The 16,473-nt window shown below is 46.5% G+C and overlaps 1 protein-coding gene across 1 annotated transcript in view; it reads left to right on the forward strand.

The window, feature by feature from the left end:
• IGF1R (insulin like growth factor 1 receptor) overlaps positions 1-16,473 on the forward strand; it is a 352,725-nt gene that overhangs the window by 298,113 nt on the left and 38,139 nt on the right. Inside the window, exons 8-14 of the mRNA XM_010593853.3 lie at positions 1,075-1,201; positions 2,797-3,035; positions 6,727-6,894; positions 7,070-7,274; positions 11,404-11,687; positions 12,989-13,125; positions 13,790-13,949. Coding sequence (XP_010592155.1) covers positions 1,075-1,201; positions 2,797-3,035; positions 6,727-6,894; positions 7,070-7,274; positions 11,404-11,687; positions 12,989-13,125; positions 13,790-13,949 — 1,320 coding nt within the window. The remainder of the gene's footprint in view (positions 1-1,074; positions 1,202-2,796; positions 3,036-6,726; positions 6,895-7,069; positions 7,275-11,403; positions 11,688-12,988; positions 13,126-13,789; positions 13,950-16,473) is intronic.

Here is a 16,473-nt window from a genome sequence, read left to right on the forward strand (position 1 = left end):
GGGCAAGTTCCCTGTCGGGCCTCATCTGGGAAGGCTTCCTCCCATAGAGATGAGATGGTTCCGCAGGGCATTGTTCCTGTCCATGCTGAATCCATTTCTCATGTGTCAGTGCTAGCTGGAGGCCTCAAAGAAGTTCCTGTGTCCTTCCAGTTTGTTACCGAGTTTAGACGAAGGGAAGATCCCTTCCGCAGCACTCTTGTCTATTATCTGTCCTTGGTAAAGGTTGTCCAAGAGCAGGCAGCTCCATAACTCCAAGACAGGTGTCACTATCTCTAAGAAGATTGAGCCTGGCTTAAGGGTTTACTCTCACCTTACCTGGGCCTTTTGGGTAGCCAGTATCTCAGGGACCAAGAAGAAAGATAAGGCCACCTTACCCACTGAAGTGGGCCTTGTCTTTCAGGTTAGGAAACTCTCAGCAGGTCCACTGCCAATCCTCTGGGCAAGTAGCCACTGCATTTTGATGGCACTAAACCAACGTAGGAGCCCTGCGTGGTACACATGGTTAATGAGCTTGGTGGTAACCAAAATGTCAACAGTTTGAATCCACCAGCAGTTCCTTGGAAACCCTATGGGGCAAGTCTACTCTGTCTTATAGGATTGCTGTGAGACAGAATCAACTCAACAGCAATGTGTTTGGTTTTTGGTTAAACCAGCATAGGAGTCCCTGGGTGGTACAAATGGTTAATGAGCTCAGCTGCTAACCAAAAGGTTGGAGGTTTGAGTCCACTCAGAGGTACCTCGGAAGAAAAGTCTAGTGGTCTGCTTCCAAAACATCAGCTGTTGAAAACCCTGTGGAGCACAGTTCTACTCTGACCCACAGGGAGTCACCATGATTCGGGGTCTTCTTGACAGCAGCTCTTTTTTTGTGAACAACATACCGAACCCATTGACGCTATCTGCATAATAAGGTATACGGGTTCTTGTAGAAATAAGAAAATCACCTAGGAAAAGGACTTAAGGGGTACAACCGGCCTTGGAGAAGAGGGAAATGGTGCCCGGACAGGTGACTTTTCAGAGAGACAGGAAGGAAAATGGCATTGACAATTGTCCCTGACAGCTGTACCTCTGCCCCAGGTGAAAGCGATGTGCTGCATTTCACCTCCACCACCACGTGGAAGAATCGGATTATCATCACCTGGCACCGCTACCGGCCCCCTGACTACAGGGATCTCATCAGCTTCACTGTGTACTATAAGGAAGCGTGAGTTTCTGCGTTTGGTGACGCCATTCTGTTGGTAGGGCTGGGAGTGGGTCAAGTCCCTCCTGTGACGGTCCTTCACATTAGCTGAATGGAGGAGGCGGGGAGTCAGCTGTCCCAGGGAGAATGGTGCTGAGTGCCCTTGCTTCACCCTCTGGTGGTGTCCTGCTGGCTGACCTGTGATGGTCATCATGACCAGTGACCACCACAAATGGAAAAGTGTTAACGTGAGGCCTTTCATTCTTTAGTGGCTAATTAGAGATGTTTGAATAAAATAAACACAAAGGGGAAAGGCTTGCTTTCCAGAGAATTGGGTTAGTCCAAACTTTTATAACCGTGGCAGTAAAAATGTTGTTCCACCCTTCATGCTCTCCACCGCTACTCCAGGAATTCCCCGCAGAATGCATGGCACCCTGAGTAACCCAAGGGTTGCTCCATGGTCTTATTTCTGCCATTCTGTCTGTGGAGCCCTCCAGACAAGGGAGAGGAAATGGAGACTAACCGACCATCGTGCCTGGGACCTTCCATGGCTTCTCCCAAAGCCTCCAGGGAGGCTCTTCTCGTGCCATCAGATAATATTCACTTGCTGAAACAGACCGCAGCTCCTTTTAGTCTCCCTCCACTTTTCTTGGCACCCAGTATCCAGGTGTTTCCCCGAGTCTACTTAGTCCTCCCCTTACTCAAGTCATATCTTAATGCCGTGGGTCTTTTCCCAAGGTGCTTGGCTTCTGCAGAGCAGGGACAGGACTCACCAGTGGTGGCAGCTTCTACTCTTATCCCCCTGCTGGAGCTGGGGCCCTGGGGAGGGGTCATAACCAATGAGAAGAGGGGTTAGGATTACTAGGCATTCGGTCTTCATATGTATGGGACCCACTCATGGCCTCCCATCATGTCGGCAGCCAGGTTCTGTTCATGTCTATTTCAGGACCCCATGCCCAACAACAGTCCAGCGCTTTCATCTGATAGATGTGGAATTCCTACCCAACCATGCATGTGTGCAAAACACTGTTCTCTCTCTCTGATAGTCTTACCAATGCTTGGCAATGTCAGCTAGTAATTTTGTTCAAGAGGTGATGATAGTTTCTGAGACAGCCTGGAAAAAAAATATTTGAATATTATAAGATACTTAAGCATCAGAAATTGTTAATGAAAAAATTAGATATTATAAGCTGCTTCTGTTTTTCTGTGGGGAAGTCATTTCTCTCCAAAAGTTATACTTTATCAATATATGATGTTTGCATTGCTTGCCCTTGCTTTTTCTTAATGGTGAAAAATGACCTTAAAATACCACAATAGCAAGAGAGGAAAATAACCTTTGTGTATATTGCTAAGAAAAAACATATTATATTATCAACCCCAGTAACTATAGAATTTGCTTTTCCTGAGGCAGAGTATTCGATTCTGTAGGGCATAACTGTGGTGAAACCAGGAGTGGAGTTGCTAAATTTTGTTCTTCTATAAAAATCTAATTGATTATTTGTTTTATTTAGAACTCCCACTATAGAAAGTGTGACATGGTAGGCCACTAGGGGAGGTTTTTGAGAGCTCTGAGGTCTGTGCCCTGGAGCATTCTCTGAGCTTTATTGACTGTCTTCCAGCCCCTTTAAAAACGTGACGGAGTATGACGGGCAGGACGCCTGTGGCTCCAACAGCTGGAACATGGTGGACGTGGACCTCCCCACCAACAAGGACATCGAGCCAGGCATTTTACTGCACGGACTGAAGCCCTGGACTCAGTACGCCGTTTACGTCAAGGCAGTGACTCTCACCATGGTGGAGAACGACCACATCCGCGGGGCCAAGAGTGAAATCTTATACATTCGCACCAATGCATCAGGTATCCAGGCAGTAGACCAGCCCCCGCATCCCACACTACTTCTTTAGCTCGCTTTACTTGCTTACTGTAGGATATAGTTGTAAGGCTAGCAATGAAATGTGCCTATTGACTTTCTTTGCCCTGGGCCATTCTGTCTTTTATATGTCACTCATGTAAATATGCAGTGCAGTTATTATTAGCTGCTGCTTAGTCATTCCGAGTCATGGTGACCCTGTGTACAACAGAACCAAATGTCTAGCCCTGCGTCATCCTCACAGTCGCCAACGTGTTCAAGTTTATCAGTGTGGCTTTTGTGCCAGTCCATCTCACTGAGGGTCTCCCACATCCTTGCTGGCCCTCTCTTTCCCCAAACATGATGTCCTCTAGTGATTGATCCCTCCTGATGACGTGTCCAAAGCAAGTGAGTCAGGTAATATTCTCTCGTGGGCCATAAAGTTTTCATTGACTAATTTTCTGAAGTAGATCTCTAAGCCTTTCTTCCTAGTCTGTCTGAATCTGGAAGCTGTCCTTGAAACCTTGAAACTTACTACTGCTCCAGACCCAGCCCCAGAGCTGTGGCCATGCTGATAAACCAGCATGAAGTACCAGCATCACAGGAGCACGGAAGCCATCACTGTATGACAAACTGACAGATGAGTTGTGGGAATATGTAAAACTTTCTCTTATTCTTTTTCCCACTTCTAACAGCCATTTTCTGGACTTTCATGCCATTTTCTGGACTTGGTTCCATCTTCTGTCATCTCTCTGTCTGCTCTGTGCTGATGAGCCCTGGTCCTTCAGGTACTTGGTTGGTTTTACTGGAAGGCCTGGCCAGGACACAGCTCACTATGGTGGCCCTTTTAAATATTTCAACCTCTGAGAGTTGAAACCATGATGTTCAGTGTTCCCATTACCTCACATGGCTCATTGGTTTTTCAACTTCATTCTGTAGTCTCTGAAATTCCCCAGGGATAGACAGAAGTGGAAAACTACAGACATAATATGTTGTGAATATTCAAAGCATTCACTGATGAAAATGTCCCTCCTTCTCCCTTTATCTTCATTTTCTAAACCACTTCATTTATCATTTCCAGAATCTGGAAACAATAAAAATAAACATTTGTGAATAGTTTCCAAGTATATAAAGACCAGTTTAGAAGTTCATATTGGAAAATGCACTTCATTTTTTAAAGACACCAATGAACATTCTTTGACCCAAAGCCATTGTTATAATGGGTGGAGTGTTACAAAACAACCGTAAGTCAGAACAAAATAAGTTAAATGGCAGAGAGGGTGAGAAAAAGACGGTTGTGGGGAAAACTGCTCACGCATGCCTGCCTCCTCCCCTCTTCAGTCAAGTCAGTGACCATAAAGTGTGTGTAGAAAGAAGAACGGCGCAGGCTTTCTGTCCTGCAGGTGGGCTGGGTGGTATAGCAGAGGCACGGATGTAGCAAGGTAAGTCGTTCACCATAAACATCGGAAGTAACACTTCCCAGCCATTCACCATAGCAAGTTTGGGAAAAGTAGAAATCTCTCTTTCTTATGGCAAATTCTTAAGAAATCTGTTTCCTTTCCCCAAAGACAGAAAACCAAACACTGTATAAATTGAGTTAATTCCCTACATCTTAGCCTGCCCTTACAAGTGGTGAGAACAGCCAGTAGAGCCAATATGCCTCTGCTATTTTGTGGCACCCGTCATTGAATTGTGTAGGGATAAGCCATTTGTTTTTCAATACTAAGTTTTGGAAACCTTAATGTGGCCAGCATCTGGTGGTTGTGTTTACTCTGAAAAACCTAGCGTTAGTCACATTTTTCTCCCATTTTTAAAGGTGCTTAGAACGTTGCGTGTATTATATACTTTAAAGCATCTTTAAGTGGCTTGCCCCCTCAGGTTGAATGAAAACGTTGTTTAAGTGGCCTAGGGTGACGGTGCCTCTTAGGCTTTGGAAAAATCAAAATCAGTGCTTTTTTTTTTTTTTTTTTTTGGTGAATCCAAAGGAGAACAAGATTTCAGTGGTACTGGGATGCATTTAAGGGAACCTCGTGGCACAGTGGTTATAGCAGTCAAATGCTAACCAAAAGGGTGGTGGTTCGAAACCCCAGCGACTCCTCAGGGGAAAGATGTGGCAGTCTGCTTCGGTAGAGATTTACAGCCTTGGAAACGCTGTGAGGTTGCTGTGAGTTGGAATCGACTGGACGGCAGTGGGTTTCATTTTTTCTTGAGGGGTGGGGTGCATTTGGAGGTCCTGGGTGGTGCAGACAGTTAATGTGCTCTATTATTAACTGAAGGTTTGAAGGTTTAAGTCCACCCAGAGGCGCCTCACCGGAAAGGCCTGGCAAGATACTTCTGAAAATCAGCCATTGAAAACCCTGTGGAGCACATGGCTGTACACTGACACACGTGGGGTTGCCACAAACCGGAGTCAACTTGACGGCATCTGCTTTGGGATACACTTGCCCTTTATTCACACGACAGCTGTGCGGGGTGGGTTCAGAGCAGTAGTGAGTGAGTCACGCTCACCAGGTTACGATGCGTTGCCTCTAAATCAGTATTCTTTTTGCTGGAGATAGAGCCTGTTTTTGAAGTCAGGGCTTAGGTCTGTCTGGATTTCCAGACTGCTTTTCATAGTCATGTATTAAGCATTCCATTCAAGCATGTGTATAGAATTGGTGGATTTCCATGCCCTTTGCATCACTTTCTCGTCCCTATTCCTCTTGCACACACACATGAACACGCGTGCACATGTGCACACACATGCGCACGCGAGCACACCTTCTCTTCTGCCCCTTTTCTGCATGCCACCCTTACATTTTGGCTTCTTGCCATTTTTATCAGAGAGTCAAAATCTCAGATGAAAAGCAAGCCAGTCAATTTTGCCATTTGTTAAGACTGCTGAGATGAAACGTTTTGGAAAATGGCAGTTGTGATCAATAAGAACAATTCGATGTTTGAGTTAGCTGTCGCTTTTAAGTCATCTGTTCCCACCCTGGTTGTGCCTCCACAACTGTTTGCGTTTGCAACTCTGAAATGTTTCTTTTCCCAGGGATTCCCTGAGAATACACATTATAAAGAAGAATGTTGGCGTTTAAATTAACACTATTTCAGTTTTCATTTTGCGTTTTTGTGTTCATTGTGATCTTCTTATTCAGGTCAAACCTGCAGCTTTTTGTGAGTTTGCATTGAGTGTCACTAAAAAACCATGAAGGTCTTCACTTCATATAAAAATTTCTTAATTTAACAAAACTTCACTTACTTCCCATAATGTTAGCAGCAGTTTATTTCTCATCCCAAAAATAACAGCTAAGAGAGAAAATTCTTGTAGTAAAGAACAACCTTCTTCTGCACTCACACACACACACACACACACACAGTACATACACACCCACACACCATACACCACGCACACACACATTTTGCAAATTTATATGACCAGGCTTTTCCAGTTTTTACCTAACAAATTAGTGCTGTGGACTAGTGAATTACTAAGATATAAATATAAAAATTTTAACAGTTCAAAATGTTTCTTTTCATGCCTCAATTATGCTATATTAATATGGGTTTTATTCATTTAGGGAAGTCAGATGTGGCTTAGAGTGTCAGCTGGCTTTGGGGAGACGTGTGTCAAGTGGTATGAGGATTAACAGGCCAGGCTGACAACCTGGATTTCAGATTCACTCCATTTCCTAAAACACACTTCATTCTTCTTGCCAGTTCCTTCCATCCCCCTGGATGTTCTTTCAGCATCAAACTCCTCTTCTCAATTGATTGTGAAGTGGAACCCACCCTCCCTGCCAAACGGTAACCTGAGCTACTACATAGTGAGGTGGCAGCGGCAGCCTCAGGACAGCTACCTTTACCGGCACAATTACTGCTCCAAAGGTAAGGATGCTCACCCCATTGTTTGAGAATTTCAGAGCAGCCCCCGACATTAAGAATAACCAGTGAATCCCTTAGTTAGAAACCAGCTCCAGCCTCCAGTAAAGGTGCTGAGAGCTGTTATTTTTCTCACAAGCACGCATGACTATTCTCACTTTGCCTTCTCCTCTCCGAGAAGACAAAATCCCTATCAGGAAGTACGCCGACGGCACCATCGATGTTGAGGAGGTGACAGAGAATCCCAAGACCGAGGTGTGTGGTGGAGAGAAAGGGCCTTGCTGCGCCTGCCCCAAAACTGAGGCTGAGAAGCAGGCCGAGAAGGAGGAGGCCGAGTACCGGAAGGTCTTTGAGAATTTCCTGCACAACTCCATCTTCGTGCCCAGGTACCATTATCTTCTGAGAAAGCATGTAGACGGTGCTTCTCTGGTTGGTCCCATTGCTACTCTCCTCCCCCTCCCCCCGCCTGTCCCCTGGGTAGTTTTAGGTGAATAGGTATGGCCAGAAGAGTGAGCCACAGGATGTCACATTGATTTGGTCACATGGAGTTACTGTGAAAGCCTGTTACCCCTGAGGGAAAGCGGTCAGGGTTCCTTTTATTGGGGTCACTGGTTTGAGAGGTCACATAGTCACCTATAGAGGGCCAGCCACTCACCTTTGTGAGGCAGGAAGACAGGAAAACAGCTAGGGAGTCCTAAATTACTGCCCACAGTAACGGCAACCACTGAGTGGGCGAGCAGAGATCTGAGCCCAACTCTGCCCTCTCTGTTTCTCCCTACCACCTCGTCTTGGCAGAGAACGGTTGAAGGAAGAGAGAAAAAATCAGGATAGGTTTTGAAAGGGGCCAACTTCAACTTGGGAAGCAGGGTAGAAGGCAGCCTACCAACGCACAGCAGCTTCTGCCTCCAGGTACCCTATCTGCCACCGTTTTCCAGTCTCAGTGTCTGCCACATGGGGATGGAGGTGGGGGCAAGTTCACAGAGCAGCCCAGCTCTGTCTGGGAAAGCAGACGGTGAGTGCGGTGGTAGACCATGGTCCCATTGCTTCTTGAAAGATCATAGTCCGGAGATTGGAAACAGCCTCGTGCCTCAAGTATAGACAGAGGAAATCAATTCAAAGCCAGCATCGTACCTATGTGCTCCCAGTTGCACCATCCCCAAATGCAGGAGCAGCCAGCAGCCTCCAGCATGCTGCCACCCAGCCGTGTCCTCTTCCACTGTGATTGCTCCTCCTCCTCACCACAGCTTGTCCTGAGAGGGCCCAGGAAGCCTGTACCAGTAAAAACCAGTAGATTCTGATTCATGATAACCTCATGTGTGTCAGAGTAGAACTGTGCTGTGTAGGCTTTTCAGTGGCTGATTTTTCAGTAGTAGATTGCCCGGCCTTTCTTTTGAGGCACCTCTGGATAGACTCAGACCTCTAGCCTTTTGATTAGCAGGTAACTGTTGGTGCTACCAGGGCACTGCCTGCAAGCTGGAGTGGCTATTTACGCTGTACTTACTTCACCCTTAAAGGCTTTAAGTGGTAATAACAAATGGTTTTTAAAATTTTTTTGGTTTGGTGGTTCTGTTTTTTTTTTTTTTGTCAAGTGACCTTTCTGAAATTTCCGTAATGCTTCTGAAGCCAGCAGTCTTAATTTGAAAAGTCAGTAAAACGAGAAAGACATTTTAGAATGGGAGATGGTATTTTCTTTTTCAGTATTAATCTTGTCATTGTGTAGTAGCTCTCTTCCCCTCCTTGCCTGTCTAGCAGTTGAAACCAGTAGGACTTTGAGGGTATAGAACCCACTATGGGGCCTCCCGACCACCCCACTGGGTTATTTGATGTCTGTGTCTCCAGTCTGTCGGTAGTTCAGGGGCCGATGTTTCTGGGTGGCACAAACAGCTTGCATTTGACTACTCACCTAAAGGTTGGTGGTCCAGACCTACCCAGCAGTACCACGGAAGAAAGCCCTGCCCATGTGCTTTCATTAAGGTTGCAGTTTAAAAAAACAAAAAACCTGTGGAACACATCCACTCTGTAACACACGCGGTCACCATGAGTCTGAGTCAACTCTGCAGCAAGAGATTTGTTTCTGGGGGTTTTGGTTTAAATTTTAGCCCAGGTATTCCGGATTTTATGTGTGGTTCCTAGACTCAGAAAGTTCTAGAACTGGAAAAGGGTTCAAAGATGTTTGAAAACTGAAATTCAGAGAGGTATGACCTCTTCAAGACCCTAATTAATTCACAGTCACTGTGGGACTTGGCCCTAAATTCCCATACACCATAGCTCTTTCCCCTTCATTGCATTGCTTACTAACACAGTCCACTCCCCCCAGGTCAGTAGAGGGCTCATGGGTGGCAGTGCCTCTTGCTGCCAAAAAGGGTGTCCCAGACAGGCTGGACAGAAAGTCAGCTGCTTATTCTTCTTCCAGGCTGTTTGGTTACCTTAATGCTTATCCCACCAACCTGCCAGAGGTTCAGGGAGGTGAGTCCTCGGGGTCAGAGAAGGTAGAAAGGTTTTAATAGCTTTCAGTTTGTAGTTGTAAGGCAATACCTTTTTTCTCATTAGATGGAGAGCCTAAGATCAGGTGATGCGAAGGCAAAGTTGTGGGTGACACACACGATTTATGCACGGTTATGCCGTTGGTGAAAGTTTTCATCCAGCCTTGCAGGCCTGATCCCACACACCTACAAAGTTCTAAAGATCCCTGGGTGGTGCAAATGATTTGCACTTGTCTACTCACCAGAAGGTTGGTGGTTCAAACCCACCCAGTGGCAGCAGAGAAGACCTGGTGATCTGTGTCAGTAAAGATCACAGCCAAGAAGATCCTATGGAGCAGTTCTACTCTGTAACACATGGGGTTGCCATGAATTGGAATTGACTTGACAGCGTGGGTTTGGTTTGGTTTTCTAAGACAAGCTCAGCTTGCTCTTACCTCTTTTTATTTGATGTATATAAATACCATATCTTGCTCCATGGTCAGAGGCCACAATTTTATAACTTAATATTTTATTTTATGCCTCCCACAGAGGGAAATGGAGTGCTGGTGGCACAGTGGTTAAGAGCTAGGCTGTAACCAAAAGGTTGTCAGTTCAAAGCCACCAGCCACTCCTTAGAAAGCCTATGGGGCAGTTCTACCCTGTCCTTACAGGGTCGCAATGGGTCGGTATCGACTCAAGGGCAACAGGACAGACGGGAACTGTAAGTTATTTACTGCTGACTGATACAAATGGTACAGACAGACGTGGGAGGGGCAGGGAGAATAAATCAGAGTACTCATTTTTCCCTTACAGTCTGAGGCCCTCGTAAGTTCCAGGGAAAAGGAGTGTGCAGATGACAGAATGACTGAGTCACAATGGAGGGCTTTCTCTCACACAGCAAAATTGTCTGAAAATGGTTTTTATTCATTCTAAGAACAATTTATTTTGAGGCTAGAACCAGTTAACGTTAGATTTAGCACGCTGTGTGTTGTGCGGTACATCCACTCTGTTTTGAAGTAAAATGAAAGCTAGAGTTTGGAAAGTTGCTTTGTGACGTTGATTTTTGGTGGTGAATGCCTTCCGTTTACTGTTGCCTTTATTTTTTAAGCAACATAGTTTGGTTTAACTAGCTGAAACATGGAAGACATGGAGAAGTGAAGGGTTTTCCAACAGCAGTAGGTGGTATCATGGGGTGGGAGTGGGGAAGTTGGTGTGCTATTTGCTGTTGGCCACCCCATTTGGCAATGTAGCTGTTTACAAAAGATTACTTAAGGGCCATTCTGTTTATCTCAGACTTTGTCTTCCTGTTTGATGCTCTGTGGTGCCTTCCCTCCCCAGTCCTTCACTTGATGTCAGCAGTAACAACTATGCAATCCCCAGAAGTGTGGTGTTCATAAATAAATAAGAAACTATTGAGCGGACTTAATGGTGTCATTCCAGTTAAATGGGAGAGAGGTTTTCATACAGTAGTATTTTGTAGGGGATTAAAGCTAAGCAACTTCTAACTTCCAGCTGTAACCAGGTATGTGTGTTGTGTTGATTTGAAGGGAAGGCAGGAAATAAGTTACGGTGTGTGTCCAAAAAAAGGTCTCCCTAGCAATAAATGTGGTGTCTTAAGTTCTTCCCTTCAGGGTGGGTTGGCTGGCTTGGAGGGTGTGAGGACGGATAGTTTGTCAGCCTCATTTCCTAACCTCCATGCCCCTCCCCAGAATTGTGAACACATGCCCTGACCTTGGGGTTTTCCCTCTGTTGGAGTGGGCACATCTGTGTTGGGACATCACCCTGCCCTGGCCGGTTTATGCTGTGGGTGGGGCCTAGCATGTCACTGCACAGAGGTGGTGACTGTTTCTGCCGGGGATGCATGGGTCGAGCAGCCTGCACTCTCCCCAGACGCCCGGCTTCCGCTTTCCGGGACTTTCCCTTCTAGACAAATAAGGGCCAGTAGGAAGCCTGCTGGTAGTCAGCCGCTTTCTCTCTGTAACTTTTGTCCACGTCACAGAAAAGACAAAATAAATAGAAGTACTTAAGAACCCAGTTTCCCTTTTTCTTGCAGACCTGAGAGGAAGCGGAGGGATGTCATGCAAGTTGCCAACCCCACCATGTCCAGCCGGAGCAGGAACACTACGATGGCAGATACCTACAACGTCACAGACCCAGAAGAGCTCGAGACGGAGTTCCCATTCTTTGAGAGCAGAGTGGATAACAAGGAGAGAACCGTCATTTCCAACCTGCGACCTTTCACACTGTACCGCATCGATATTCACAGCTGCAATCACGAGGCTGAGAAGCTGGGCTGCAGCGCCTCCAACTTCGTCTTTGCAAGGACCATGCCAGCAGGTATGGCATAATCCAGCTCACCCCGCTCCTGACTCCCTCACAGCCTCACAGTGGGAAAGATAGCATTGTGTGGACAGAGTCTGACACCCAGGGCAATGACACAGTCTCAGTCCTGCTTGCTTACAAATGTGTGATCCTTGGTAGGCAGCACGGTAAACCAGCAGCCCAGGGACCACAGCCTGTGCTCTCATGGTGGCATTGCTCCTGTGGTGGCATTGCTGTGGTGACACTGCTCCCGTGGTGGCATTGCTCCTGTGGTGACATTGCTCCCTTGGTGGCTTTGCTCCGGTGGTGACAGTGCTCCCATGGTGGCATCACTCCTATGGTGGCATTGCTTCCATGGTGGTGCTCCTGTGGTGACACTGCTCCTGTGGTGACGTTCCCATGGTGACGTTGTTCCTGTGGTGACACTGCTCCTGTGGTGGCATTTCTCCCGTGGTGACCCTGCTCCTTTGGCGGTACTGCTCCCATGGTGGCTCCTGTGGTGACACTGCTCCTGTGGTGACATTGTTCCCATGGTGACACTGCTCCTTTGGTGGCATTGTTTCTGTGGTGACACTGCTCCTGTGGTGGCATTTCTCCCATGGTGACCCTGCTCCTTTGGTGGTACTGCTCCCGGAGTGACACTGCTCCTATAGTGGCACTGCTCCCGTGGTGACACTGCTCCCGTGGCGACACTGCTCCTGTGGTGGCACTGCTCCCGTGGTGGCACTGCTCCCGTGGCGACACTGCTCCTGTAGTGGCACTGCTCCTGTAGTGGCACTGCTCCCGTGGCGACACTGCTCCCGTGGCGGCACTGCTCCTGTGGTGGCACTGCTCCCGCGGTGACATTACATCTGTGGTGACACTGCTCCTGTGGTGGCACTACTGTGGTGGTATTGCTCCTGTGGTGACGTTGCATTCACAGGGACATTGCTCCTGTGCCATGCTCTCCATAGAAAGCAGTGTGCTCACCTCCAAGGTCAACTTTCCTGGTTCTCCTTGGTTCACACGGTGTATTCACCTGTCCATTTTCCGATTGTGCACAGGTAGATTGGTCTAGACCTTCCAGAATTCTCACAGATTTAGTGAAGTCCCCAGGAAAACTGGTTTGACTCAGAGTGACCATTGCTCCTGTGTCAGTGTTGTCTAGAGAAGCAGAACCAGCGAGATATGTAGGTACAGATACATACATACATACATACGCGGAGAAAGAGAGAGCGATTGCTGTGTGGGCATCCAGCTTGCACAGTTAGCCTGTGTTGGTCTCCCTCCTTGGGGACCCGAATCTGGCTTTCCCACTTTTGTGAATTGTTTTCCAGAAGGAGCAGATGACATTCCTGGGCCAGTGACCTGGGAGTCAAGGCCTGAAAACTCCATCTTTCTAAAGTGGCCAGAACCAGAGAATCCCAATGGATTGATCCTAATGTATGAAATAAAATATGGATCACAAGTCGAGGTAAGACTGGGGCAGTCGTCCAGGTTTGGGTGTGTATCTATCACAGTTTAAGGCATATGTTACATTACAATACAGCTTACATCCTGGCTAACTGAGACTTAAAAAAAAAAATTAATTAATGTGGTAAATCAATGAGGGTTTAGACCTTTCTCCCAACTTAGCATTCTAAGAGGAATATAACAGGAGGAGTGGTATAAATGGTTCATGTGCTTGGCTGCTAACCGAAAGGTTGGCAGTTCAGGTCCACCCAGAGGCACCTTGGGAGAAAGCCTAGTAACCTTCTTCCAAAAAAACAAGCCATCGAAAACCCTGTGGAGCTGAGTAATACTCTGACATACAAGGCGTTGCCATGAGTCGGAGTCAACTCCAAGGCAGCTGGTTTATGCAGGGAGAAGGACTTGGTCTTACCCTCAAGGAGCTGCCTATTTAATTGCAGAAAATGACCTTTCCACATATGCTGTTTTAATAACTTTTAATCCTTCTAGAATTCTTTTTGTTTACAAAAAAGTTTTGGTTAAAACTTGGGTGTGCTTAAGGTGACTGGAGGACTGCGTGTCAACACTTGCTTTCTTCCCTTTGAGTGAAGCTATGGTACGGTGAGCTTTGGTGGAAGCACAGATTGCTCACATGTGGGGGGCATTGACGTGTATTCTACTTCCCCCAGGATCAGCGGGAGTGTGTTTCCAGACAGGAGTACCGGAAGTATGGAGGGGCCAAGCTTAACCGGCTAAACCCAGGGAACTACACAGCCCGGATTCAGGCCACTTCCCTTTCTGGGAACGGGTCGTGGACAGAGCCTGTGTTCTTCTACGTACCGACCAAAAGTAAGCTTTGGGTAGGGCACTGCGTGGTAAAGCCAGAAGCAGGTTGGGCTGGGATTCGGGAAGCCTGGGTTGTGACTTTCTTATTTTTGGATTTTCTGTTCAGTGTTGGCTGGCATTCAGAAAGGTCACACTAAGGGTAAGGGGGGGTCATTCTCAGGCTGGGGGATGCTGAACTTTGAGCACCTACCTCATCTTACAGCTGGGGCATGGGTCTGCGCCGTAGTTTGAGATGATTCAGCCACTGTAGAGTCGGCAAGAGACCTTTGCTTTCAACTTAGATGATTTCTAAGCCATTTTACAAAGCATTGAATTGACCATACCACCTCCTCTGCCTTATCAGTCATGCTGGTTTGGACTTGAGGACTTAGAATCCTAGAAGTTGGGGGGAAAAAAAAAAACTTATGGATCATCTAGTCCAGCCTGCTTCCAGGGCAGAAATCTCTACAACAGCACCTCGGCAAATACAGTGTTCACAGGTAACTACAGATACTGGGTCATGTTATGAGCTTATGCTCAAACCATTGACAAGACAGATGTTTTTTAGACCATTCTGAATGATGATTTCACATTCTAACACTGAATCTTGTAAAATGTATAAGCACAACAGTGGCCACATCCTGGTGATTTGATCAAGAAAAGTTAGTATTTTACTGGGTGAAATATACGTTCCTCATTATTTCCATAATGAGTTTTCATTATTTCCTATTAGAAACTCAACTTTTTAGATTATTTCGTGTTTAGATAATGGGATCAAATTTGGCATAACACTGTTACTTACTGTACCCCACAAAAATGCCTGCCCTTGAAGAGTGGTGGTACTTTGGGGTCTAGTGGACAGCTCCCACTGGACTGGTCCTTTGTGGTATCTGCTTTTGTACTGCTCTGATTTGGAATCTAGCTTAAAAGAAGGAATCAACAGATCCAGTAGCCCACCTGGTCAGCACCTAATATCCTAAGAAGTGCAGATATTTGAAAATCCTAGGAGTGACAGTTATCAAAAGAAGTCTGGGCATATGTAGAACTGCAAACCTTGAGACCACATTTTATGTGCCTGTGCCTGTGCGTGTGCCTGCTTTCAGGTTACAGTGGTAAACAGGTGCTCAGTGGATAGCTTCATGGATAAGAATCGGCATGAATCCAATCCCCAAAATGTGGAGGTTGGTCCTGTCCCTACTTCCCACCTTTCAGTCATTACTGACACCAGTCACCCACATAGCACACTGTGTCTCTGACACACACACTGTCCACCAGGGCTAGGACAGGTCTTACAGGTAAAAATGACTCTGCCCTTTAGATTGATGAATAGGCAGACACTAGCCACAAGTTCAGGAGTCTACATGACACCCTCACTTTCACCTGCTGGCTTCTCCTTTGAGTTCCATAAGTCACTGGAACAACTCACAGAACTCACAGGAAGTGTAATATACTTAGAATTATGGATCTGTTACAGTAAAAGGATGTAAATCAGGATCATCGTAAGGGAGAGATGCATAGGTGAGGTCTGGGAGGGTTTCCAATGTGGAGCTTCTATGCCTCATAGAGGGCACATCAGCCTCCCTTCACCAACCAGGAAGCTCTTCCAGCCTCTGTGTCCAGAGCTTTTATCAGCCAATCATGTTTGAGCCTCCTTGCATATGTATGATAGGCTGAATCATGACTACTGAGGTTAGTTGACATTGGTCTCCAAGGTGAATCTTTTCTGGTCTGGCCAGCCCCTACTTGTTAGCACACATCCTCAAGTCTGGTCTGGAGGTTTTAGATAAAGGCACTTCAGTTACTCCCGGGGTTATTTCACAGATACCAAGGAAAAAAGCCACCTTATTTTGGATTAAGCTAAATTCTTTACCCCACAGGTCTTAGGCAGGTAATTCAGCTATTAAAATAGCGTGAATTCTCCCATTTAAGCCACTGAACCTATTCTCACCAGTGGGCCTAGTCTAGTGCCTGGAACATTCGTAATATTCATACAGCCCTACTCAGAATAATGACTTGCCCTGTCTCTGCCATCTGGCTCTGTATGTCAGTCTCCTAGCAATAGGGCCTGGATTTGGAGGTCTTGCCTTTGGGCTATGTTCTTTGAAATAGCAGGCTTGGCTTCTGGGGTCGAGTGAACTTGGCTTGTCTTCAGAAATGGCATCTTCTGTGGCTGCTCCCTTTTTAACCTTGTGAGTGCTAGGATACCCATGGACAATCCAAGAGCCCCTCTGATGGAGTTTTTCCAGCAGAAGTTGGCATGCACCACAGGGAAATTAAATCGGCATGTCTGCTTTGCTGTTGGGAAGTTTTTCCTCATGTCAAACAAGACTCTCTCCTGGTACAGTTTACTCTCATTTCCTCTTGTTTAATCCTCAGAGGAGGTGGAAGCTTTGGAAGCTCTCTGGCAACTGCCCTCCTTTTAGAAACCCTTCATGGGCTTGAATACTATTAAATTACCCTTCAGACATCTCTTCTTCAGACTAAATAATCTCAGGTCTTTTGGCCTTCTCTTGTAGTCCAATCCCATAGACCAATTTTCTAGCCATTT

This window comes from Loxodonta africana, chromosome 13 (assembly GCF_030014295.1).
Source record: "Loxodonta africana isolate mLoxAfr1 chromosome 13, mLoxAfr1.hap2, whole genome shotgun sequence".
Taxonomy (NCBI): domain Eukaryota; kingdom Metazoa; phylum Chordata; class Mammalia; order Proboscidea; family Elephantidae; genus Loxodonta; species Loxodonta africana.